Genomic DNA, 27,849 nt, shown 5'->3' with positions numbered 1-27,849 from the left:
CTTCAAATTGCTTTGACGAATTAATTTCGGTTCGATTTTTGAGTCGCGAATGAATTATGAATCAAATATAGTAATTAAAAAAAAAAACATATTTTTTATGGCTGTTGGCGTCGTTGTTCAAAGTTGCTATCATTGTTTAGTAATATTCCCACCGCGTATGTCGTAAACACTACAGTACACTGAGTACAATGTTGTAAAATAAGTTTCCCCAAAGCGCCAATTCATAAAACAAACTGACAGAATTTGCATGCTTATCAGTATTTAAACACGCGCCATATAAACGCAAGGCACGCCGAGGTGTATCCAAACAAAGGGGGATTACATTCATGTTTCTTGCTTTGGGTTTGGTGTTCGAATATTTTGGCAGTTAGAAGGGGCTGAACCTGAAGCTGTAAGGTGAGGTGAAAAATAATCCGGTTTACTCACCGTTGTAATTATCAAAAGTGGTCGGTTTGTAGTCACTCTGGAACATGTTTTGGGCGTAAGACTTGATCAGGGAAGTTTTCCCTACGGCCCCGTCTCCAACCAGTACGCACTTGATCTTCTCCTTTCTCACGGTGGAACTATGATTCCTGGCTTTCTTTCGTTCGCTCGTGGTTCGTTTATTCTTGTTTCTCGTTCGGTGGTCGTCTATTCTAAACATGCTGCGCTTCGCTTCCCCGGAGTCAGTTCTCGCGCTAGGCACGATATTAATCTTTTTATCACAATATAAACTCTCCGATTCGTCGTCTATCACAGTTTTTTCTTCGGCTACGTCGGCGTAGTCGTACGTGTCGTCATTTTGGAAACGGCTACCAATTTGAAACTGACTGGGAGTGTCTACTCCGAAGACGAAGGGTCCTTCGTCCCCGTACTTGTCCCTCAGTTCTCTGATCTCCCTGAAGTCGCGAGGTACATCTCCGATGGACTGAGGCTGTGGAGCAGGGTACTGCGGGGGCTGGCGGAGCTCCCTATCGTCTGGACGGTAGCGGCAATTATCTTCGGGTTCGAAATGAGGTTGGTGGTAATTATGCGTGTGCATGTCTGGCATTTGGCTTTCCGGCAGATGCGTGCCGCCGTTGCAGAATTGTCCGAATTCATTGGAGTGAGGTTGATGTTGATAGAACTGGTTCACGCCATACGGGCCCGGGCCGAGGCTCGCACCTGCCCGACCTGCCCCCAGGTGGCTGCGGCTGTTGCTGTTGGCATTCTTGGATGAATCGCTATTGTTGTTCCTCCCCCCCTGCACCTGCCCACCCCACAGCATGTCCTGCAGTAGGGGCTGGCAGTGGAACCCGTACGACTCCTCTACCATCATCCTTTCTTTTGTCATATGAACAATCAATCAATAACAATTAGCAGGTAACTAAAAATTAACATTCTTTATCAAAACATCACCATCTCAGACGTGCATTTATAAAAAACTATTTTATTAAATAAATATGTACTAAATACGTTTAAAACTTATAATTTGAGCACGTGGGATTATTTATAAAACTGTGACAGATTTAACACTGTAAATATTTACTATAGTTCACTTCGTTTGCTACGTAAAAAAACAACACGTGAAATTGTAGAGATCACTTTAAAACTGCAAGTAGAAACAATAAATAAATTTAAAACTTTCCCAATAAAGGAAAAAGTAAAACTTTATGATATGTGGGTAGTATACAAAATAGTTGCACAAAGAAGAAATAAATAAATCACTGATTTAGTTTGAGTTTGAAGAGATCAAGCGTGTAAATATTATTCCAAACACCGTTATGAGCAAGCGCAGAGCCGCGTGTCGCTACGTTCAGTCTGCCGCAGGAAACTGAGACTGACTGAAAAATGAGTGAACTCGGAACTGATTCAGTTCAACACAATCAAACGAACTGAGTCACTAGCACTGCAAGTGAAAGACTAGCGGCTGCGGCTGCGCTGGGAGAGGGGCACTGTGCGGAGGGAGGTAGGGGAGAAGGGACACGACCTGTTGTGACTGTACCCACCTGCACAGCCAGGTAAACTGAAGCGGGACAGAGTTGAATTAGGCGACATTCGCCGTTTTCAGCCGTATTTAGACGCGATTAAAAAAATCGGTACGGATTGTTTTTGGTTCGGGTTCCTATTTTGATTGATTTGTCAATTTTGTTGTGCTTTGTCACATTTATATTTTGATTTCAATGGGAATTTACCAACAGACAAACAAAGTTTTTCCAAGACTGAATTTGATAGTGATATTTGTTGTTATTCAACCGAAACTTGGCGAAGAGCGATGCTATTGGATATTTAAGGTCTTCCAAAATGTGGTGATATTGGATTTCTAATTAATTTATAACTTTGCCCGTATATTTTATGAGGCTCGTTGGATGTTGGCTATGGCTCAATCTCGGATACCGAATATCCAAGAACACTTGATTTTCAGAGATGTATTTCTATAACCATATGCGACCGGGAGATCTCTCGATATTCGGTCCTTTACGGTGGCATTCATTGAAAAACCTCAATCCTTCTCATGCATAATTTCGTTAAAAACAAATTAGCAAGAACTAAGCAATTGAACAAAAACATATTTGCTTATTTTTGACCAATAATAAAATGGCCTCGTAGCTCATAGGTAGGTACTAAAATTTAGTAACTTTTGTAATATTTTAAGATCGCTCGCCACGCTTAAGGCGATGCACTACGTCGCGTAATATTTTAAATTGAGCCGCTATCAATAACAACCCTAACGTAGATGGCGATAAGGTTTAAATTCCCGCTTGACACCATCTGCTTGTTTTGATTTATGCAAGAATAAAACATGGCCAAAAAGTGCCTTTTATTTTATTTTGTGGATGTTCAGGCATAAATATTTAATTATCTTTCTATCATTTTATAAATAACTAAATATGCCGCATTATACAATAAAATCATAACCGAAAATGGGTTCGTAAGTAGGAGATTTTGAACTTTAAAGCAGTTTTCATAGGCCTTTACATTATTTTTTTCTGGGCTTATTAAATGACTTATCTAAAAAATACTCGATTATTTCAAGATGTATTCCACTCGCAGTATTTAATTGAAGCATCTGAAACATTTCTAGGCGACCAAATTTTCAAACCAAAAACACATGATTTTGCATTGCTACGTATGGCATTGCCTTAATACGTTTTTTTATAAATAACCTAAAAAAACACTCAACTTAATTAGTATAAAACACTAGTAATCAGATACGGCGAATGGAACAGCAATAAAACATTAAATACAGTTTTTAGAATTATTGTTTAATTGTTAGGCGAGTATGGGTGACGTTTGACTAGGACTTGGCGGTGAATGCGTCTGCCCATCTACTGCGTGGCAGGCCGGATCGGGAGACACTGGTAGGAGACCCTTTGATCCAATATGACTCCATCGACCCATCGCCCTGCACCGCCGTCACTCCTGGATACACTGACTCCTAGATACCTACCCACCCCTCATACCCGTTTCCTTCCCAGAACTTCCTCTCCTTTATTTCATGAAAAAGACCCACAACACAGCATCCCCAAAGATAATATAGGCCATAAGGGAAATTATTTTCCTCAAGTATTTGTATAGGATGTAAATAAATTAAACATCTATTTACACCTTTAGAGTACGGTGACGGTACTGGTCGTTACACTGCTCCACGAAATATTTCTCCCAAGAAAACAGGGCCTGCACTCTGAATACCTTGCCATCTATTATCGTAGTTTTACGATTAATTACATGACTTTAGCTAAATTTAGTATTAAAGAGTCGCCAACAAAGAATCCTCTTTTTCTTCTGCCGTATGGTGGTTGGACTGGTAGGTAGTTACTAGTTGTCACGAGGTTTACCTTTCCCTAGTTAAAATGGGTTAAAAACGGGCGTTCAGAAACAAATGCTTGCAAAACACATAAATAATACAGTCTGACACATAGAGTAATAAACAAAACAATAACAAAACATTGATTGGAGAATTCGCACCCTAATTATGTCTTTCAGATATACATTGCAGACATTAATAAACAAATATTTATTTTAAGAAAAATATCTCATACGAAAAAATGGCACAATATCTATTAATAAACGTTAACAAATAATTTTTAGAGAATTTAATTCGAAAATGTTGTTAAACAGAAAAATGAGAAAGTATATCTTAATATATGAAAATTCTGCCTGGTTTGCTTTCGCAAAACTCGAAAAGTAGTCGACAGAAATCGCTGAAAATTTAAATGTTCGTTCTTATTAGTGCCAGGAGTGTTTATAGAATAGTTTGGCAGAAGAAGTCTGGGACGCCCGAGGAATACTTAACGCAATATATTTGCACCAGAATGAGATACGGAGTCGAATTAAAGTCAATTTAATGTAGTATTTTAACAGTAACATTGTGGTATACATTAGTGAATGATGGAAGAAGTCGGAGACGCCAGAGAAAGACATTAGCAACAGCTTTCAATGTTATACTAAAAGTAATGCATTTACCATGTATATGTCAGAATCCTTCAAGTTTTAATTCTGATTAAATAATTCAACATTCAATTAAAACCTTCTTCTAATCGGATTCCTTACACTAGCATTTGTGCGCGACCCACTAATGTGGAATACAATATTTCTCTTGGCGAGGAAAGAGCAACTGCAATTTCGGGCTTATGTTCCATTTTTCATGTTCCAAGAAAAATGAGATTCTCACATGTTTTTGCCAACCCTGCGTTACGTTATCACCAATTACGCCAGCATTGCGAATATTTCCGCGTGCAACTAAAAGTGTCTTTCTGTATCTAGTTCGAGGGTTTTAAAGGAATGTATCAAAAATAGTTCTTTTGCGGTGGTTCACGTATTTTATCTACTTCTGATCCTCGTGTTCATGATTCAACAGCAGCTGCTGTCGAATGACGGACATCACCCAAGACGCCGACCGCAATAACGTAAAAAACCATAGACATATGAATATTATTAGACCTGCCCTAAGTGATTAAAAGCGTATTATCCCCACTCCCCATACCGGTTCCATTGGAGCCGGCTGTGCTCGCGTATGGCCTCAAGTGAAATTTGAAAACGTGACGTCATCATTCTTGTGCGAACTATGGTCGAGGCATCATCGGTTCATTTTACGAAATAACACGGCAAAATGTTGACTTGTACTATGAAAACTTGTAAAAATAGATGTGAAAAAGAGAATAAACCCAATTGTCGTATTACATTCCATATATAAGTATTATTTTACTTTATTTTAAGCATATTCACATCGTATAATATAGATCAGTTTTAGAAACATATACTATCACATCGAGAAACGTCTGGACGCGAAACACAAAGCTGGTTGGTTGCTGGGAAGTAAATTATGAACATTTATAAAAGTGTCTTAACTAAATACTTAAACGAAATATTCGACTCTGAAAATAACCGAATTTTTTTGCCGAATTTGGACTTCGAAAATTTGTTCATAACGTGGCGAGTAATTTGCGCTCCCATGTAAAAATGTCTATTCATTTAAAAGCAGATTTTACTTTTAAGAAGTAAATGGTGATATTATAATGCGAGATGCCTATTTACTGTCAGATTGATTTATTGACGAATCACAGTCAGTCTTACGCCCTTCGTTCTTCAACAGTTGATTTTACCCCTCGCCATTATCTTCTCGTCTATTAATTCCTATGTCTGTGTAAAAAACAGAATTTTACATGTTTTTTTTCGCATTTCAAAACTGCCAACTACTAAGGTATTACATATATGTAATTTAGAATAGTTTGAAGTATTTCTTATCATTAATGAAATCAACTAAAAAATTCCGAAGGACGTTATTTTTTTATTCTTCACTCGCTGTACTCCGCCACTTTGCTGTGGCTCAGTCTGTCCATGCAGATTTATTTTTTTATTTAACGCCCAGAGGACTTTTACGTGTAGGTGGTATAATTTTAATGACAGTTTTGAAACATAAGAAAGAAATAATTAAAATAAAATTACATTAAAAAATAATATATGCAAGAAACAAAATTAAAAATAACAATAACATAAATTAAAAAATACAGCGATTTGACTGGTTTACAAAAATATAACTTCAATAATAGTGTTAAAATAAAACTTTTACGTAATCCACAAAATTCGCAAAGTTAATATTAAATATATCGACATCACCTAAGTATTGGTTTCCCATAGTGTGAAACCGTTGTATCGGGGAGTTCGAAATGTAATTGCGCTTATGTGTGTTGCAGTGGAATAGTAGAGATAATAATAGATATAACAGATAAAGAAACAATAGCGCTAGTTGGGTTTCCGTCCAACAGATGGCGCCGTTTTTCTAAAAACGTTGATAAAAAGCATGTTTTTACGTCTCACAGGTGACATCTATAAAATATTGGTATGTATAAACACACGCGTATTCGAATGCAAATTGTGTCAAAATTTCAAAGCAATCGGTGAGGAATTTCCGGAGATTTAAGATTTTGAACTGACGAACATTTACATTTTTTTTATATAGATAGATAGAAGAAGCAAGCACCTGCTAAATTGCCAAAGCAGTTTCGAAAAACTGAAAAAATCGTAAGTATTTTAGAGCAACGCCTTCTACGCATATAATGTGCATATTGAGTATCCTATATACCTAAATCGGTGACTCTTGATCGCGGATGATAACAATGTTTTATTTCCAAAAACAATAAGCAGAAATTGATTTTTTTTAAATTACAGAAATAAAATAAGGCATCCAAAATAACACTCGGATAATAACAAATGACACTCGGATATTTCGATAAAAATAAATTGATTACTAATTATTATAAATAATTTGAAACCATAAAAGAATCGAAACGCTCGAAAGAGAGTTAATCGATTATTGATAATTTCGAAATGATTTTCTCGATACGCCCATCACTAAATCAAAACTAATTTTAGAAGTTTGTTCGTTATCTATTGGTAATTTGCACATTTATGTCAATAATAATGAAGTCAGAGAGTAGGTACCTACAAGGCTGGATTTATCTTTGATAAGCCTAGGGTTTGGTGATTTAGCGGGGGTGCTTGAGTTCATCAGGTGAAGTGGGGAGGCTGGTTTGGGGAGACCTTTTGACCTATCCAATTGGTCTTTCGACCCATCGCCTTACGCCGCAGTGGCAGGGATATGTTCATAAATTCGTCACTCCTGAACATAGTTATCCCTAGATTCCTACCCAACCCTCATACCTTTTACCTTGCCAGAACTTCCTATCATTCATTTCCTTAAAAAATACACCCCACACAGCATCCCAAAACATCACAGACACCTCCTGTGTGGGGTTAATGTAAAAAATACAAATTTAAGATCTTGTTTGCATTTCATTTGTTTCTTGTATTCAATTAGTTATTTTATAATGTGTGGTGTTTTAACCTTCTCATCACCTCACCGCTTCACCACCTCATCACCTCACTGCTTCACCACCTCACCACTTCACCACCTCATCATCTCACCGCTTCACCATCTCATCACCAAATCGCTTCACCACCTCATCACCTCACCACTTCAAAACATTTGTAGTGATACAAAATATTCGCAATAATACAGGGTTTTCCAAAAAGAGGTGTTATTTTGATATTCAATCGTAAAAGATCAATGGTTTCGTTGCTTGTGTGGCACGTAGCGCCGTCTTGTTGAAAGTAAACGTTGTCCAGATCAAAACCATCCAATTCCGGCCATAAAAAATCATTAATCATCTCTCGATAGCGCAATCCATTAAAGGAAATGTTGCTCCAGCCTCATTTTCGAAAAAATAAGGTCCAATGACTCCGCCGGACCATAAACCGCACCAAACAGTCACACGTTGAAGATAGAGAGGCTGTTCAACAATAACTCTTGGGTTTTCCGAGCCCCAGATGCGACAATTTTGCTTGTTGAGGAAGCCACCGAGGTGGAAATGGGCCTCATCACTCAAGATGATTTGCATTTGATTCACTCAAGTGAATTTTAATCATTTCAATGCGTTGTTGAAGCGTGTATTCAAAGATATTAGAAGAACGAGATATGCTATGTTGGCCGCCGGACCGTAGCCGGAGTACTACCGAATTAGGGTACTTTGAACGGTATCGGGACGTGTACGCACAGAAATCTGTTCTATGTATTAGTGCGGATACCTTAGCGCAAGCGAAGGTGTGCAGTAGTATTGGTGAACAAAACCGGCGACACTCGGAAAAACAATTCCACTCAGTACGAACTGCGCATAGCACATCTCGTTCTTCTAATATCTTTGCGTGTATCGTTCCATTTTTATTAATGGCGTAGTTTCTACTTGTCAAATGTCAAAAACTGACAGCTTCAAAAGTAACATCTACCGAAATAGCAGGCTATTCAAAATAACCAGAGATGTGCTTTATTTCAAATAAATCCATTTCAAATGGAAATGCAAAATGCAAAATGGGTATTTTCCATTTTGCATTTTAAATGCTATTCTCAATGCATTTTCCATTTTAAATGCTTTTTTGCAATATTCTTCCTACTATCTCCACTCATCTTTTTTTCATAAGCCCCAAATATCAATCGGTCCTCAACCTCGCTATGAGAGATAATTTACATTTGTCAAGTTGCTCCCCGGTAGGAGCCCTGTCAATTGAGTGATACCATTACAAAAAATACTGATTTAAATACTGAACATGGGGCCATGACGCTGTAATATTAAATGTTAGATAGCAGTTTCTATGTTTTTACGTTGGCAACATTAGTCCCGCGCAAAATTTTTTGTGGTTTCATAATCTGTAGTCGTGGTGAGAGTGGTATATTTATGGTCGTGGTGTTTTTGGATTTACCATCATGTAATATGTTTGTTCTACATTGATGTTCATTATTAAATGACAAAATTGTTTAAAAATTCTATAATTATTTTAATTGTTTGACCTGAGAAACCATTTTGCATTTTCAATGCATTTTGAAAATAGGTATTTTGCATTTTGCATTTGAAATGCTTTTCTAAAAACCATTTTGCATTTTGCATTTTCAAATGGCAAAGTTTTGACCCATTTCCATTTTGCATTTCAAATGGTTTTGGGTACCCATTTTGCACATCTCTGAAAATAACACCTCTTATTGGAAAATCCTGTGCAAAACCTTCTGTAGAAATATACAATTTTTTTTAATAATACAAAAACTTTTGTTGTAGTATCAAAAATAATAGAATATATCTTGGAGTAATACATAGAAAAAGGGGTGGGATGAATATATTTTCTGAGGTGGCGGTACATTTAGCGTTTTTGTGTAGGAAATTTGTATTTGGTACTCAACATTACAGTTTTGACCATTTGTGAACTCCTAGATTTTCCCATGAACTTATTTAGAGAGATTATGATTGACAACAGACTTTGGATTCACGCTATTACAAGTTGGAAAGGAGGAAGTTTAACGAATCGGATCCTGTAGGTAATAATAACAAACAACATCGAAATCGGATTTTTTATATATTTTATTATAAAATGACAAAGAATAATCTAAAATGTCATGAGTCATAGAAGGTGAAAACACACGTGGACCGATTAAAATATATACAGTGAAAGGTGCTTAAGTTCATACTTCACGGGGTATGTTGGATCTTCTGGGAGCCAAGCTGGGAGACAAGAGCTGTGTGTTCTGTTCTAAGGTGTACAGATCAGCGCCTCACTTCGCCCAACTTGGCCATGCAGGCTGTGTACATGCAAACAGTTCAGTTTCCACCCAAAGTCCTGTAAATATTTCCAACCAAACTGCTCACTCGCGGAGCTCAGTGGAGAGAGACTAGAGACTAGAGACGTAAGAAACTTTGATAGAGTTAACACATACTAAACATACATGCTCTCCCTTTGTAAAGAAGCGTTAACCAAATACGAATAGCTTAAAATGAAAGTGAGATTTTACATATTATTTAAAACAATAAAAAAATCACATCGATATTTTAAGTACCCTTTCACAAATACATATAAAATATATATGATCCTCAATCGACAATTTTATTTATTTTATTCTAGTGAAGACTAAATTCATTTATTGAAAACATAATGCATTCCTCAACCTAAATTCAAGTATTTAATATCAGACAAAGTATCATAACAATTTTTCAGTAGATTTAAGTGAAATGTTATCAGTAAATTTAATAATATTTTATTATAATAAAACACACATTCAATCTATATTTTAATGTATAATACTGTGGTTGGCACCCAACATTTATAAAATATTTTTACAGGAAAATAAGAGTTTGTAAAAGTGTTTTTTAGGTTACAGATTATATATGTGAAATAGTTGTGCAATGTTAATAATAGATAAAACCGTACTATTTATAAAACAATCACAAGACTACACAATGATACAAGCTACACCGTTCCTTCTTCCTTACTGGTACACGCATCAATCACGCACGAGAGACTCTTGCTTTGAGCATTCCATCCAAAATAATATACATAGTAGACATTTAGACGCAGAGTGAAGAGAATGAATGAAACATGATTTAATAAATGACTATACGATTCCAATGGTTCTTCTATCGCATGGTTCATTCAGTCTCCCAAGTATTCAGAATAATACATACTTATCATGTTATACAATAATTATACCTAGACTTATATCCCAAACAAAGTCATGTAGTGCCCACACATAGAAATCCACAGTGGTGTCTTTGAATTCCATTTATAGTTATAGATAAAGATATTTAGTGTGGAATGATCTTGTTATAAGTGCAGTCATCATCAAGTCATCTCGTGCTGTATTCAGCGAGAGAACAATGCTCTTCCAACAGGGTCAGTTGACTCTAAGACTAAAGGAAAGAACAGGAGAATGTTCTAACGCATTACATATTCATATCCAACAGCAACAACATGTGCTGCAGTCAACAAGCCATTTTATACACCAAGTCACCGAGTGAGAGAACAATGATATTTGAATAGAGTTTGAAAATGAACAAGGTAATTTACTCTTAGGAATATGCTTTAAATTTAAAATTCACATCAAACGACAAGTATATTGGCAGCAATATTTTGACTTAAGTTTGCAAGTAATGTTGTGGGTTAAATAACATGGGCATATTCCTATAAATTACGTGTCATATTCACACAAAACATCAGCAAGCTTGTTGCAAGTTATAATTGCAGTATTAATGTCCAGATCTTAGATGAGATAGCATTGGTTCTCCAACAGGGTCAGTTGACTCAATCCCCAAAAGAAAGAACATGGGAATATTCATACACTTTACATATTCACATCAAACAGCAGCAAGTGTAGGCGGCGTGATACCTTTTGCATGAAAAGGCTTAAGGTAAAGTTTAGATTAAAGATTGTCAAGTTTTAAAGATTACATTTTGAAGATTTATTGATAACAGTCATTCATATATTGATGTGAAGGCATTTCTTTTAGAAAATATATCAATATCCTTACTAAGATATTTCGAAACACTAGAAAACATGATGGCAGTTGTTTATTTAAAAATCAATACAAATCGAAGTTAACACATCATGCAGTTGGTCTTTACACAAATGCACTATTTATTATTTTTGATTATAAGAAAATAACCAGTTGATTAAAATAAACAAGCCACCCGGTTCCCGGAAAAAAATACACCTGCATCTTTCACTCTCCAATGATGTCTTCACTTCATACAATATATTCAATTAATTAAGTTTTATTCAACAAGAATTTTGGTACAATATTTATCATGAGTTAATGTGACTGAAAAAATATAATAAAGTAAATAAGGTTTGAATGAAGAATGGAAAACCTGATTTGCCACTGATTTCAGAAAATCTTACTGTATGTATGAACAATCACGAAATTTTGCTTCCCTCCAAGATCCAAGATCCTATAATGCATCGAACTGAAAACTAAACCATTAAAGGGATCGTTTCCATATCAAAGATTGCAAAGTGATGAGAGTTGACTGCGTTTCATCCAAGGAGGTGGGGTATGAACTTGTGGCAAATCAAGGGTTTTGATGAGAAAAGTTAGCCTACTCTAGAAGAAGATGTGTTTGTGCCCAAGATTCCACTAATGATAATTTGTAATAATAGATTTAGATATCTCTTAGACTAAAGTGAAACTACTTCTCATGATTATTATATATTTTTCTAAGCTAATATTTATTTAAATAAAACAAGTATATTTAGATATTTCCATAAATTAGACTACTGCAATTTTTTTGAAAATGTATAGCAAATATGACATTTGCATTAAGTATCTAAAATATTTTATTTCAATAAAAATCATGTTCTCAATCACCTGAAATTTGGGTACAAATTTGAAGAAAGGATCTGGCGGATGATTCAGCAATGTATAAACCATCCACAGACAAAAGATAGATTCTAAGTGTTTCCTCAAACAAATAAATACGTAATACAAAAGTCATGTCACCGTATGACACTCAGAAATAATCAGGAACAGAAGAAGGTACCACCGGCGAGAGAGAAATACTTAGACAGCTATTTCCTAAGACCTAAATAAGAGTATAATATTATGTACTATAATGAAGGGGATATGGATAGACATGTTAACATATTGAAGCATATTATTTACCATCATTTTCAATACACTTTCAATGGGCTTATATTTCACAATAGATTTTAACATGGAATGTTCAACACACGAAAAAGATTTTTCAACACCATAAAATAGAAATATATATATAAACCACTGTTTAAAAGGGAGTATTCAAAATAAGTTAATTTAATTTAATAGAATTGTTCCCTGAGAATATGTGTAATTTTATAAACTGGTTCATGTTTACAGAATGCCAACAGGAAAAGATTAATCAATAATATAAATTCTTTTACAAGAAAGCGCGCAACAAATGAAGAAAACAGCTTAGTAAATATATGATATGATTGACTATAACTAAAATGAAACACTATTTCCGAAACAACAATATATAAAAATATTTAAACTTAAATATAATACATACTTAAAGTATTCAAAAACATATAGTGATTCCAGCACTGATTTAAATCACATCCTTTTATCGTACTCACTAAAATAACAAACATATTATGTGGAATTGTAGTATTAAGGTTCATGGAATTAGATTATTCTAATAATTCACACAACTGTACTCTGTTAACCAACAAGAAATCATTTTCAAAGACAAACAAATAAATTACGCACAATGCTTCACGTACTCCAAGAATATTAATGGCAAACCATTCATAGGTACTTATTTATCTGTAAGTATTCACTTTAGCCCATTGTTCTACGGGTCAGTAAGTTATTGATATAAACTGATTGCTGAGACCCTGTGCACAAAATTAAGTTCGTTATAGTAAGGTAACGGTCTGCAGCGCAGTTCAGTGTGGAACTTTTCTGCGCAGGGTCTTGCATCATTTGGTTTATGTCGATTGCTTACTGACCCATGGGACGACGGGTTTAGGTTGCTAAGATTCTGGAAATATTAATGAACAGTATATATAAATTGTATATATATTGTAAGCTCTAATGACCGATTAATATTAAAATAAATAGACCAGTGTATTACAACTAAGTGTTATTTTATGAAATGATTCCTTTTGAAGATGAACAGAGTACAAGAGAAAGTTTGCCTTCACAGGTGACAGTACGCAGAGTGTTTACAGCAGGTAAGATATTTAAATAAAGCAAAGCAAAATAAACGGAAAGTAAGGAAAGGAAATGGATAAAAAATAAAACAAAAGAAAAAAAGTTTATAATGTAATTATAATTGAAAATTAAAAATAATGTTAGCTAGAAAAAAAGAGAGTACAAAAATGATGTAATAAAAAAATACTGAAATATGCAAATAGGTTTTGTGATTAAAAGCTGCCATAATACAAAGAGAATGATATAACCAGGGTTAAAATATCAGAAGTTGGAAGTATGTCCTAACTTTTGCCCATGGCATAAAGCCAGTCATTTAGTAGCTGCTTTTATTTAATTTAAGTATTTGTCCGAAGTGGACTCCACTTGAAGCGCTGTGATAACCTTAATTATCAGTACCCCAGGAGCGCAAGACTGCATTGCATATCCCAATATGTCGCACCGAATAGAGAATATAGTAAAAGCCTTAAAAGTACAATCCATACATCGAACAACATAAAATAAGGAATATTTAATGTAATGTGCGTAGCTTGAGGTACACAATCATTATTCATACATTTGATTAAATACTAGGACGTTTAAAATATGTTAAACTTAAGAATGAAAACTATAAAAAGAAAGTAGATTTGAAGAAAAAATATTAGTTGAAATAACAATTGATCTGAATTGAACTATTCTAATTAACTTTTTGGTTACAAAGAAATTATATCCCTAGCCAATTTAGTTAAGTAGACATAACTTTTATCCATCGTTTTGATTCAAGATAACACTACATAGATCAACAAAACGTATGTACCAACCGTGTCTTCAATCGGATTTCTTGAACAATTTGGAAAGCGCTCACAAGATATAGAATAGTTCAGTTCGGAGCAGTTGACAATTGCTTGGAAATTACATTACCATAGGATGGAATGTTTTACCAAAATGGGTAAAGATAATATAATAGTACAATAATATCAAATTAAAATCAGCATGAAAAAATATTGAATATTTAATAATATTTTGGATATTAAATATTGACTTGTGTTATTATTAGGCAAAATATTTAAATTATAAAAAATTATAATTTTTAATAAACCCTTGGAATCCTAACATCACCAGCCTTGCATTTATTTCAAACATTTTCAGCGTACTTAAAAACATCTGATTGTTTACTAACTTTATGTTAAATAATGCTTTTTTATGTATTTTGGATATTAAATATTGATTTGCGTTATTGTTAGGCATAATAAATATGTATAGTATAAAAAATTTACCATTTTTATTAACATCTGTAATGCTAACAACAGCATTCTTGCATTTATCACAGACATTTTCAGCAAAATTTAAAAATCCCGATTGTTTATTATCCTTTTGTAAAATAATGCTCGTCATTCTAAGGGTTTATATTAAAATTTGTGTTCTTGATAACTTTAAATGAAATTAAAATGGTTTTACAAAAAAACGACCAGTGATGATGAGAAAGAAGTGCGAAGATTGTTAACATTAAACGATACAAAATTGTGTAAAAGGTGAATTTTATCATAATATAAATAAACTGAATCAAATATATTTAAGCACATATTGGAACCTACTCTAGAATTTATTCAAAGCAACACGTTACTCACTAATTTGGCAATTAAAAAAATCATTTACTCGACTGGATGAAAAATATTTTATATCTAAATATGAATGCTTTTGGATATCATTATGCACATTAAGCGAAATGGGTAGTTTTTATAATGATCGTTCTACAAACAATAATTTATTTAAGTTTGAAGGAATACTAATATTGATATGTAATTTTGTTTACTCAAAAAATCAGTAAGCTACGCTACCTTCCTAGAGTAACCAATGTAACAGGAGTACAGGAGTTGAAAGATCTATGTTACAAAATTTTCAGAGAAATGAGAGAATAATTTAGAAAAAAGAATTCAACAAAGTTAAACGCATTTTGATAATATGTATTTCCTTAATCATTACGAATTATTCACTAGTACCACTTTATACATGTTGATATTGATGACAGTCACTAGATGCTAAACAATCAATATCTGAGATTAGTTATAGTGACCGGACATCGGACACCAGACATCGGACACCAGACACCGGATGCCACACTCTGAGCGCTCTCAGTGTGTCAAGTAAAACCAATCAAAAGGGCAACGATTCACACCCTGTTACCTAGTTTTTTAAATTCAGCTCTAACCGAATAAAACAAATCAATATTCAATAACTCCACTCGTAACATTATGTACTTTCTAAATTTTTTAATGGATCATTCTAAGCTCTATTAATTATTTTAATATATTTTCAATATCTTATCGTTAAAAATATAACTGTCTAATAGTTTGTTTTTCAAAAAAAAAATCATTATGCAGGTGAGACAATTTGTCGACCAACCTTTCAATAATGAATGTAATATTGTATAATTTTTACCATAGTCTTTTAAAGCAAAGCACTCAATTGAAGGATTACTTTACAGTTTGGCATTTGAGACTCAGAACTGATTTTTATGCTGATTGACGCTATTTAAATGACGTTAAAAAGAAATACAAAATGAAAGAACCAATTATTTACTCGACAAAAATAAAATATTGACAAAGACAGAAATTAAATAAAGATTATTTAGATTAGCGAAATGATTGTTGAATAATTAATACATAAAAAAAAACAACATTGGCGATAAATACAAATAACCCTAAATAAATATTTAACCTCTCAGTAAACATGGGAATTACAATATGTATGAATATTAAAACTAAGCCATGTTTCATAATAATAAAATAGCTACCATTATCAGCAAAAACTAATTAATAAAATGATTTCTGCAAATTATTATCGAAATAGTATTAAAGTAACATTATGATAACAAAAGAACCAAATTTCTCATTATTAAAATATTACTGGAAATAACTGATAGTTAAAAAGATGATATTATAAAAATTCAACCTTTTTATAAAATTGGTATAATTTAATTGTCATAACGTGTACCGTGTACCATGTACCGACGCTAGCTGAACAAAACATATAGAATACTTTAAATTAATAAAATAGTTATTTATCTTAAATAATATAACAGACAAAAATACTGAATGCTTTTCTCACAATGTCCATACTATAGTAATGTAGGTAGCGCAGGTGGTTGCAGTAGCTACCAGCACAACGTCATCAGAATCAGATCTGGAATCGGCTCGTTCCTCGGTCCTTCACAAGAACTGGGAGCCAGAACCCCTCTTAAAGTATAACTATTCAACTAAAGTTTGTTACAACGCTGGCCAAACTTTTATTATTAAATGCATTCATTTACTGAAACCTTTTATATTTACCTAATTTTGTTTAACTTATAATATAATCTATATTAATATATTTAATAAAATAAAATCTCAACAGAAATCTGTATATTGCACACACATACACACATTTGCAAAGTACGTATCATTTAAATTTATGTATTATGTTTGTATGTGTTTAATAAAATATATAAAATTTACACTTTGCACATTTTGATATATTGTTTGAGAATAAATTTTAACGTTTAGAAGTCAGTTGATATCATTTCTTAAATCCAATGAGTGCAAGTATAAAAGATGTGATCAACTAACAGAAAGGAAAGACAGCTCTCTCGAAGCTTGTAAATTTTGTACCTATGTTTCTTCGAGAACTCAATTAATCCCTGGGAAATGTTAAACATAGATTTAGTAATTAAAACTTACACTGGCATCATGTCAATCGGAGATTTCTCTTCCCGTAAGGAAAATAGGACAGTCCAATGAAAGAACAATTTGGTCTCAGAACAGAAAATCTATAAGATTAAGATATCTGATCTCATATATATGTATGTATATATTTTTGGCATTTAAAGACCTAAAAATACGACGAATAATGTTTTATCAATCACCAAATACTGCAGACGATTTCAAGAGCCAATAAGGCTAAAACCAAACCTGTCCCTTCGTCATCGTGGCCTGCCTCACCAAACAAACTTAATTGTGACTTCATTGAGCATGTGTCTTATCATTTATGTTTAATGCAACTAATATGACATCATTTACTTTACCGCCTCTACTTCAATTCACATTTCTAAACTAACCGTTGCATAATAATATCTTGTCAGAATCAGACTAACCGTGTGCGTCGCTTTCACAATGTACAATTGTTAGAGTACAAGAACTGAACTGAACAGAACTGACACAGTTTGGTGGAATGAAGCGAGGGGGCAGCACGGTAAAGACGCGAGATTGGTCCACTTTAAATGTTGGACTTGGAGAAGGAGACTCGGAGGTGGTTGGACTCGGAGAGCTGGTGGTTGTGCATTTTGATGAGAGCAGCTACGGCGTCGTCGATGGAGGTCAGCTGGACAAGGGCCATCTTACGGTCCTTACTGGAAACGTTAATTCAACATTAATGTTTCAACAAGTAATAATTCAACATTAATGCTTCAACAAGTAATCCATAGAAAAAAAACAATTTTAAAACTAAAAACAAAGTACCTAATCAGTCAAATCTTTTATACCAGCTCCAAACAGGAGGCTCTGAGGAAAAGATGTTCCCTGAGGCCCTATGTCATCTTCTGGGTTGCTGTGTGGAGGGTCTTTTTTTGGAAAGGAAGGAGATGAAGTTCTGGAAAGGAAAAGGGAATGAGGGGTGGGTAGGAATCTGGGGTCAATGTGTCCAGGAACGTAGGAGGTATGAATCCACCCCTCCCACTGCGGTACAAGGCGATGGGTCGAGAGAGTTCAGCTGGAGAGGTCTAGGTCTAGGTCTCCCTCAACGAGTCAATTTGGACATGTAATATTATGTAGATTATTTTCTTAAATGTGATAGGGGCAACACTTTGAAGAGAACAATGTTTTTCTAGGAGGTCTATCACGGACGATTGATAAAGCCCTATGTCACTACGAAATTGACGAAATCAGCCCTCTATGGTCAGTTAGCGGTATTTGTGAGCATGATCAGAATACGACTCAATCGGTTGACAAAAGCCGTTACTTTGAGCGCGGTCTTCAAGGTGTGTCGGATAATCTGTGAAAATGCATGACATTTTGGGCAATGTCATTCGTTATGCAAAATAACTGGGTTATTAATGAATGGGGGTGAACTAACTAAGCTCTTAAAACTGAAAGAAATCATATACACTATCCATATACTTAATTAATTCACCTACGACGAGTTCAATTGATTCCTTTCCAGCTTCGAGAAACAAAAGATGTTAGTTATGGCAAAAGACCTCATGAACTAATTAACTAACTCCCGTTTCACTGTCGAAAATGCGGATTGCCAATGTATTTTAAAGTTAATATTTCAATACTACATACATAAGACATTGTGATTTTATTAGTATTTTTAACTTTCACATAGCCGTCTGACGTTTAGGAATGTCAATTGATAGAGAGATGCTTCGGTGTTGCCAGGGTATATCGATTTCGATTTATTGCATTGACAACATCGGTCTGGATATCAATCATCGCGATCATACTTGGGAAATAGTTATAAAATCATCAGTAGTTACGCCTATCGGTCCGATTTTGTAAAGTTATCGATTTCACTGTGCTAGACCCCCAGGAATATATATTTTTTAATATCCATGAATTATCAATGTTATAAAAACATATCTTCTTAAGAAAATTAGCAGTGTTGATTTTCTAAATATCTAAAGTTTTTGAATAATGGCGTAATTGGTTAGGTAGATACGACATATATGCGCTTTTTAGTGTTATATAATAACGACTGTGTTTTGCTAAAACTATTCAAGCCGCATTATTGGGAAATGTTACTTTTCAGTGGTTTCATAAATGTAGTCTTCAAAGTTCAACATGATGAAGTAATTTAAGTAATAAAAAATAAATTTATGCATAAATTTTTTGGAAATTTCTCCACCCTCTAATCTCTCATAATTATATACAGAATTACAATATTTTACATGAAAATTTTGAAAAAACAAATAATAATTTTCATGCACAATTTAAATTTTTTGATTTGTTTTACGAATCTGTAAATATTCATTTTTATAGTCTCCTGTAATGTTTTCATTTGGTGGCTTGAAGGTTTTTACCAAACCACAGTCGATAAGTAACTTAGAAGTTTTGGTTTGCAATTTTTATACATTTACTGTCGACAAAAACAACAGAAAGAATAAACATTATGATTTATTTAATAAACAAGAGAAACTTACGGGAAAAACTTGAAGGCTTTGACATTAAATCCTTTCTTTGTAAATGCTTCCTTGATTTCATCCTCTGAAACTGTAGCTCTGTAAGAAAAAATATAATTGTCATATATGTTGTAATCAAATAATGAATTAAATAAGTGAAAATAGTTTTGATATTTTACGACCACAATAACTTTAAAGATTCATCCAAAAGTTACGATGAATTAGAATCATAATTGTTGCAACCTCAAATAAAATTAAAAAGAGAAAAATAATGTAGTAAACATTACGTGATATTGGACAAGTGCAGAGTAGCACCAGGAGGATAAATGATTTGATAATTAATGTAATAAACTTACGGGATATTGGACAAGTGCAGAATAGCACTAGGAAGATAAATGTTTTGATAATTAATGTAGTAAACTTACGGGATATTGGATAAGTGCAGACTAGCACTGGGAGGATAAATGTTTTGATAATTAATGTAGTAAACTTACTGGATATTGGACAAGTGCAGAGTAGCACTAGAAGGATAAATGATTTGATAATTAATGTAGTAAACTTACGGGATATTGGACAAGTGAATAGTAGCACTAGGAGGATAAATGTTTTGGTAGTAAACTTACGGGATATTGGACAAGTGCAGAGTAGCACTAGAAGGATAAATGTTTTGATAATTAATGTAGTAAACTTACTGGATATTGGACAAGTGCAGAGTAGCACTAGAAGGATAAATGATTTGATAATTAATGTAGTAAACTTACGGGATATTGGACAAGTGCAGAGTAGCACTAGAAGGATAAATGATTTGATAATTAATGTAGTAAACTTACGGGATATTGGACAAGTGAATAGTAGCACTAGGAGGATAAATGTTTTGGTAGTAAACTTACGGGATATTGGACAAGTGCAGAGTAGCACTAGGAGGATAAATGTTTTGGTAGTAAACTTACGGGATATTGGACAAGTGCAGAGTAGCACTAGAAGGATAAATGATTTGATAATTAATGTAGTAAACTTACGGGATATTGGACAAGTGAATAGTAGCACTAGGAGGATAAATGTTTTGGTAGTAAACTTACGGGATATTGGACAAGTGCAGAGTAGCACTAGGAGGATAAATGTTTTGGTAGTAAACTTACGGGATATTGGACAAGTGCAGAGTAGCACTAGGAGGATAAATGTTTTGATAATTTTTGCTGCCTGGCTTCTTGAACCGGTGGAGTGGGCTTTGGGAGTAGTCTCTGTAAACAAACATAAATGGTTAATGAAAACCGCCCCAATAGCATGTTAACAACTATTTTGAATTGGTCAATCTAGGAAAAATTGGATGTTGACTACGTTCAAATATAAAATAAATATTTTTTTTAGAAGGAAGCAAATACTTTGGGGTGTGACCTGTGGCGGCTAGCTTTAAGGAGCGTTGAAGCAACAAACTCCCAAAATTTCGATCAATCTCAAAATAATAATTGTATACCGATAATATTAACCCGTAAGAGTAATAATAGTAATATTATATTTTAAGCTTAAAAAATGGCAATATTTTTAGCGCACCACCCATTTTTGCGAGTATAAGCAGCCATTTTTTTTGTATGTATTTATTTAGTTATAAAAAAATTAACATTTTTATATCTAGTATAAATCTTTTAACATATTTCTATTACATTAAGGACACTTTACAATACATCTAAAACTTAATCTTTATCGTATTTAGGAATAACCCACGAAAAGACACAGGTTTTGCTTATCTCAAGCTTCGTCAGGGCTATTATATCAGTTAATGTAATAGCCCTAACGAAGGTTGAGATAAGTAAAACCTGGTTGGCTGTCTTTTATTAATTCAATAAAAGTGGTGTATTACAAAGTATATTTTTTCAAAATAAAAATATTTTTGTCTCTTTTATATATTACGTAATGTATTCAAAATGTATAAAAGATGTAAGTCTGTGACAAACCATGCTATAAGCGCACTGTATTTGCGTGGCTTGGCCTATTTCATTTATATCGCTTGCCATACATTCCAATGGATAGTGTATGGCGAGCGATATGCTGAAATAGGCCAAGCAATGATGCTTTTAGCGTAATGTGTCGCCTACCTTATTCCCTTAAACACCAACTAAACCAATTTAAATAAAATGTGGTGGTACAGTATGTAATGACATATATTATGGAGTATCTCTCGTTTTAATTGTATATTTTATGCATGATATCTGTTAATTTATTAACAATAGTAACTGTTTAATTATTCAATACTTAATGTATATTTATAATGAGGAAATCTATTTTTGGTTTCTGAGTTAAGTAAATTACACATGTATAAACCAAACATATTGTAACTAATGATTTCCCTAAAATAAAATAATAATTAAATAACGTGTGACGTTTCACCTTGTGAGACCAGCATCGGGTTGGCCTTCCTTAGGCAGCTGAACGGTTTGATGTTTGCTGATCATCACTCTCATGGCCTTTCCGAATACTCGCAGCTTATCCATGTGGGTCATAGCTGGAAGAATAATAACACATGTTACTTGGTTGTTTGCCGCTCTACAGGAAATTAAACATAATATCCCAAATATGTAGAATGTATGCCTTTTGATAGTATTTGGCAGACATCCTCTTGTTTTACCAATGTTTTATCTAGGCATTGTGCTCGAAGAGGAGGATAACCTAAACATAAGGAAACTTACCAAGATGTGCCTGGTGTGGCTCAGCCAGTTGTATGAGAGCAGAATCCTTCTTGTTGTAAAGGATCTTCACTCTCTGTACATCTCCATATACACCTACAAATATAAATAAATAAGTTATGATACGAGTACCTGCACAAAGGGAAATTATTCTAAAAAAAAATACAATTATCGATAAAGACATATAACAAAACATTTAATTAGGTACCTGTAACAAGTTAGAAGAGTGAAAAAGAACAAAAATTGCTAAAAAATACCTAAAAAGCAAAAAGTGACTATTAAAACATTTAAAAGAAGTTTAAAAATAAATATTGTAAGAATGTTATTACTTTTTACTCTTTAAAGTAATTTTTAAGAAAGAAAAAATCCAGAATAATAATTGAAATTCAGAAAAGGGTTACCAACTTTAAAAATTAATTTGGAAAAAAATAAACAGAAAAGGTCACTACAAAGAATATTACTTTAAGAATTGTTAAAACACAACTACATTGAAAAACAAAATATTTTACCAAGCGCAGAATAGAAAATAAAATAATTTTGAATGTTTTTTTTTTAAAGGAACAACACAGATGGACGGAATGAAGAAAGTAATATTAAAGTTCTATAAAAGATTGGTAAAATGATTGTTTATTATGTAAGGAATAATATGAATTAAATATAAATAATGGTATTGTGCACACGTACCAAAGAGGGTAAAGAGAGCGTCAGGCGTGACCATCTAAAACAATAGGACAGACAAGAGACAGCATATTATTAGGTGTATTTCTGTAGTCAAATAATCAAACTGTAGAATTACAGACTCTATATCAATCATAACATAGTATTGACCAGTGTCTGAAACATCAAGCGAGAACAGATGGTATTAGATATGGGAGTTGCAGGGGAATAACAACACTTCAACACTTTGTAGCCATGAGATCAGGTCAGTATGATTTAAGTCTTTCACGACCAAAAGTCTTAAATATGTTGATTGTGTTTTAGGGAGTTGAGATATCTTGCGGTTTGAGATATCTTTCTACTTTAACCTACGTTTGGGACACTCTATCAGTAAAGATGTATAATGTGTGGAATTGTTTGCGTGTAGGATAGGATTTGGCTGTCTAAATGATGCTTTCTTTCCTAAAGCCTTACCGATTGCAAAGGTTACATTATGGTAAAATGTTACATGAGTGCACTTAAAAAGAAGGTGCAGCATTTGGATTTTGGCTCAATGTTGTCTTTTGGTGATATTTTGAGACCGTGGGTTCTTTTTAAGAACAGGGAGAAGTGAACACAGAACACAGGTTCATGACCTATGGATTCAACAGAGACACATCATGTTGTAGAAAAGAAGAAATACAAGAGCTAGCAGGCCTTAGAGCTGAGCTGTAAAGCATAATAATGAGTCATAAAAATGACCCATTTTCATGTGGAAGTTGTTAAATAAGTAAAAGTGCTTGTGACTGCATCAGTGTCGAAGGTATCGAGAAAAAAAATACAGGTTATACAGATATAGCAATCACAATCTGTTCGACATATTGGCTCAAGAGGGAGTTGAAAGCATAACACAGTTCAACATCCCAAAAATCAACCAACTCAAAAACGAGATAGGGCGGTCAAGAAAAAGGAGAGATAATGTGGGAAAACCGATAGCTATAACCACTGATAACCAAAAGGTAAAGTATTCAATTAAAATAACGACCATTCTTGGTTGATGTGAGAAGTTGTTGAATATAATTGAAAGGCTCATGACGTATAGTGTTAAAGCTCATGTTGATTAATATGAAGATGAGTAGTTGCCCCAATTGTGGGAGTATTATAAAAGCTAATTGAAAATAAAACCGATTTTGTATTATTCGTAAATGAGAGTGAAAATAATTTTTTTTTGTCACTAGCAGTTTAACACTATTTGGCCGCGAAGATTTAAATTTTTATGGCAATAAATCAAATCCAGTAAGTTGTTAATGTATCTGAAATGTTAGAATAACAGCGATTAGATTAAAACCCGTTAAATGTTGACATTTGTAAGCTTTTTACCAGGATTGGACACAACCGAAAAATCCTTATCAATTTAAATATTAAAAATACATCAACATGAATAATTGGTAGTTTAATGATTTAGTTCCAAAATTTCCAAAATGATGTTTCCACCCTTCCCCTTTGACAAAAAAGCCTGTGAGAAGGCTTACGAGGAAGATGCTAATTTCATTTTGGTTTGATTGAACCTACCACCAGGTATTTGAATAAAAATATGAAATGTGTAGTCTGATGTGGGAAATGACAGTGTTATCCTTTTCATCAAGAGAATTGCGGCCTAAACAAGTCCCGTTCTTGCGTGTTTTAATGAATAAGTAATGAAAACTCCAGTGGCTGTAGCGATCTTTAACTACGGCGCTAAGCATTAAAACAGTATCACTCAGATAAAGGCATACCGCTGATAGCTCCGTCGTAACCTCTCCCTCTCATAAAATTTCCGTTAAAAGGGTCGTTTACGAGATAGATACAGATAGAGAGGTAACAACCTATAAGTCAAAATGAGGAATTCCAGTAATTTAATAATTATTTTGAAATATTCACAGTAAATTTAAATGTAAAAGTTGAGCTCATTTTCAAGGTAAAATAAGAAAATATAGTTAGATAGTTTAAAACTAAATAAAACGGGATAAATTCGAAGTGTTAAATAGCGCGAAGGGAAAATGGCATCAGATGACGTCACATAGTTAGTTGTCAATCTGTATGCGATAGCATCCCGGGTAATCCCCAAATACAATAAAACTTGTATTTTCAGAATCTACGTTCTTCGTTACAATATATAATATTTATCTACCAAACGAATATTTTAACTGGAATTTCTCACTGTGAAAAAGGACCTTATTGACTAAGTTGTGTGCCAATTTATCAAAATAAATAAATAGATTAGTTGTGGTTACAAAGAGCTATCAGCGGCATCATATTGAGATTGGGATTGATAAACATACCTCCTCATTTAGATTGGAGACGAGTAGGACTGTGGCGAGCGGCAGCGGCTGCGGTAGTGCGCGCAGGGCGGGTGCGGCTCCCCCCAGGGCCCCCTGTAGCGCCAGGGCTCCAAAGCCCGGCAGGCCCCCGGACAAGCCGGCGTAGCCCCCGCCCCCCAGCCCGAGACCGAACGGCGGCGCCAACACGCCTGGGCCTCCTAGAAAGCCAATGTACGGCAGACCTTTTTATGTTTATGACCATTCATTTCGGGATTAGCCGAATTAGGAATTCAGTTAGGTTAGTAAATTCCACGAGACCTTCATGGAAATAGAGTTAGTTTTCATTTTAAGATTAGTAGTTCAGAATAATAAGCAAAGGGAAACAAAATAATGAGTACTCACACGTGCATTATTTGATGGAATATTACGTCAAGATATTTTACTGGTTTGCTTTGTTTTTATTGTTAATATTCAAAGGGATGCATTACAGTTTGTCAACCATGAATAGATATAGGAGATTTCTCAGATGCAAGGGAGAGCTCCTCGAAAGAAGAAATATCTTGGATAAGCTGCAACGGGACAATCTTTGTTGAGCGTTGAGCTATTGGATAAAAACAGCTCAGCAAGCTATTCAAAGAATAGCTCGACCAGCTGTAGTGGAATAATATTTGCCGAGCCATTGCCAGAATAGCTCTGAAAAGTCATAGCGGATCTATTCAAATTAGTGCGAACTGTAGCTTAAGCTGTTGGAAAAAAACAGCTCAGAATATTACAGAAACAGCAGTAGGGGATCAATCCCTGTGAAGCAATTGTAATAATAGTTCGGACAAGCTGCAGTGGATAAGAGTCTGATAAGATATTGGAAACCAAGCAGGACCTCTTATATAGCTAGGTAAAGGTTTAGCGAGTCAGAAATACCATTTGGCGGCGAGAAAATAGCTTGGGCAAGCTGCAGCGAATATTAAATGAATAACACAGCAAAGCTAGGCTAAGCTGTTGTTAAGGATAAATCTTTGCAAAGCTATTGTAAGAAGAGTCCAGCCGAACTTGGGCAAGCTGTTGTTGCGGGACAATCTTAATGAGTGGGCAGAAAAGCTGTAGAGGACACACAGGTGATGCAAGAGGGAGCTACCTGAGAGACGGTCCCTGGCGAGCCCGGGCCTCGCGGCCAGCAGCAGTGACGGCAGCAGGTCGGCGGCACCAAGCGACATGTGCTCACCGTCCCCGCTAGGCAGGCCGGGGTTGGTGTAATCGCGCGACTTGTCGTTGTTGTACTTCACGTTCAGCAGAGACATCTTGGAGTAGTCGATGCGCAGCGTGCAGCAGCCGTTGTAGATGTTCTGGCCGTCCAGCGCCTGGAAAAGTTGAAAATACAACTAATTAGTTAGCAATTTACTACGCCGTGTGTAATTCTCTACTAGAATATGCTTCTTTTGGATAGGACGGATGTGACAAAACAATATTGGATCCACTAAAGCATTCGCTAATTTTATTTTTTAGCACATTTTTAATCGTCATCACCTGAGGTTGTCTCAAAGGGTTCACATAGGTAACAACTGAAACATAAATGAAAACTGAGTAAAATGTGTAAGGTGAACCAGGTTTCCTTATGTGCAAATGAATAAACATTTTCTATTTATTTTCAGATCAAATACTTACCTACTTAGAAAATAATTAAATGTAAAGTCGGGGTCCCTTATAATACAAGTGCCTGTTTTAAAAACAAATATGAAAATGCGGAATTCCCCTTTTATGAAGCGAGTTAGTGTTTCCCCCGGTATTTGTCTGCACTGAAATATTTTATAATTGTTTGTTTTGAAAATGAGATTTTCAGTTGCTGAAATTTCAAAAATGTACAAAATGTACTCGGGCTCACTCGTAACTGGAATTTCATTCAGAGCAGGCAGGATAAATATTCTGGCGTTAAAATAACGATTACCTACAATAAAACATTACTGTTAAAGTTATTTTAACAATACTGTTAAAGTAATTTTAACACATGATATGTATTTTATAATGAAGCATTCATTGAGCAATGCAATTACATAATTAAAAGTTTTCATTATATTATTACAGGTACGATTTACAAAGCCTTTGTTTTAACTCGGCATATTCTGCCAGAAGGTAGGAGTATTTCCGCTTCTGAATAAAATCCAAAGAAATGGAATATTTCTGAACGTATCCGAAAAATGAAAACTGTTTTTGAAAGGTGATAAAATACGTTTCCTAATTTTATTATTAAAATTAAACATGTATTTTATGAAATTAAAAAAAAATAGAATTCAAATAGATTTATTTTTTTTAAACACATATTTTACTAGAAACGTGTTTAGTGTAAACGTATGCACTTTTTTGTCGTTTCACATGAAAATAATTAATAAAAAAATCACGAAGTTTCATAAGTTTTTTTCGAATTGCGGTCGGAACCTTAGGTGTAATAAAGGTGCAAATTTATTTTTTTCTGTGGTTTACTTCTTAGATTTGAATATAAAGCGTGGTGTTTTCTCTGTCTTTCGTTTAGATCATTTTACTCACTACAACCGTAAGGGTGAAACAACGATTTCTGTGAGAAAGTATGAGCTGTTCCCAAAAGCTAACAAATTAGCCTGGAGGGTTAATAATTATAATACTCA

General features: G+C 34.2%; 2 protein-coding genes across 10 annotated transcripts in view; both read right to left on the bottom strand.

The window, feature by feature from the left end:
- The window catches only part of LOC149426958 (uncharacterized), a 63,104-nt gene extending 61,246 nt beyond the window's left edge, over positions 1-1,858 (bottom strand). Inside the window, exons 1-2 of the mRNA XM_089639275.1 lie at positions 1,739-1,858; positions 427-1,570 (exon numbers count right to left, since the gene is read on the bottom strand). Of these exons, the coding sequence (XP_089495401.1) occupies positions 427-1,312 (886 nt within the window). The 5' untranslated portion in view covers positions 1,313-1,570; positions 1,739-1,858. The remainder of the gene's footprint in view (positions 1-426; positions 1,571-1,738) is intronic.
- Positions 1,859-9,347: 7,489 nt separating this feature from the next.
- The window catches only part of heph (polypyrimidine tract-binding protein 1 heph), a 919,983-nt gene continuing 901,481 nt past the window's right edge, over positions 9,348-27,849 (bottom strand). For 7 of the 9 annotated variants that reach the window (XM_089634334.1, XM_089634321.1, XM_089634353.1 and 4 more), the window contains 8 exons: positions 26,349-26,571; positions 25,238-25,458; positions 22,965-22,998; positions 22,284-22,376; positions 21,985-22,099; positions 20,739-20,840; positions 19,621-19,698; positions 9,348-17,829 (listed from right to left, as the gene is read on the bottom strand). In XM_089634334.1, coding sequence (XP_089490460.1) covers positions 17,697-17,829; positions 19,621-19,698; positions 20,739-20,840; positions 21,985-22,099; positions 22,284-22,376; positions 22,965-22,998; positions 25,238-25,458; positions 26,349-26,571 — 999 coding nt within the window. In that variant the 3' untranslated portion in view covers positions 9,348-17,696. The remainder of the gene's footprint in view (positions 17,830-19,620; positions 19,699-20,738; positions 20,841-21,984; positions 22,100-22,283; positions 22,377-22,964; positions 22,999-25,237; positions 25,459-26,348; positions 26,572-27,849) is intronic. The other 2 variants (XM_089634359.1, XM_089634348.1) reach the window with 2 other exon arrangements.

The sequence above is a fragment of the Hesperophylax consimilis genome, chromosome 1, assembly GCF_061612785.1.
Source record: "Hesperophylax consimilis isolate HC1 chromosome 1, BYU_Hcon_1.0, whole genome shotgun sequence".
NCBI lineage: Eukaryota > Metazoa > Arthropoda > Insecta > Trichoptera > Limnephilidae > Hesperophylax > Hesperophylax consimilis.
This window is presented reverse-complemented; position numbering and strand designations above follow the sequence as displayed.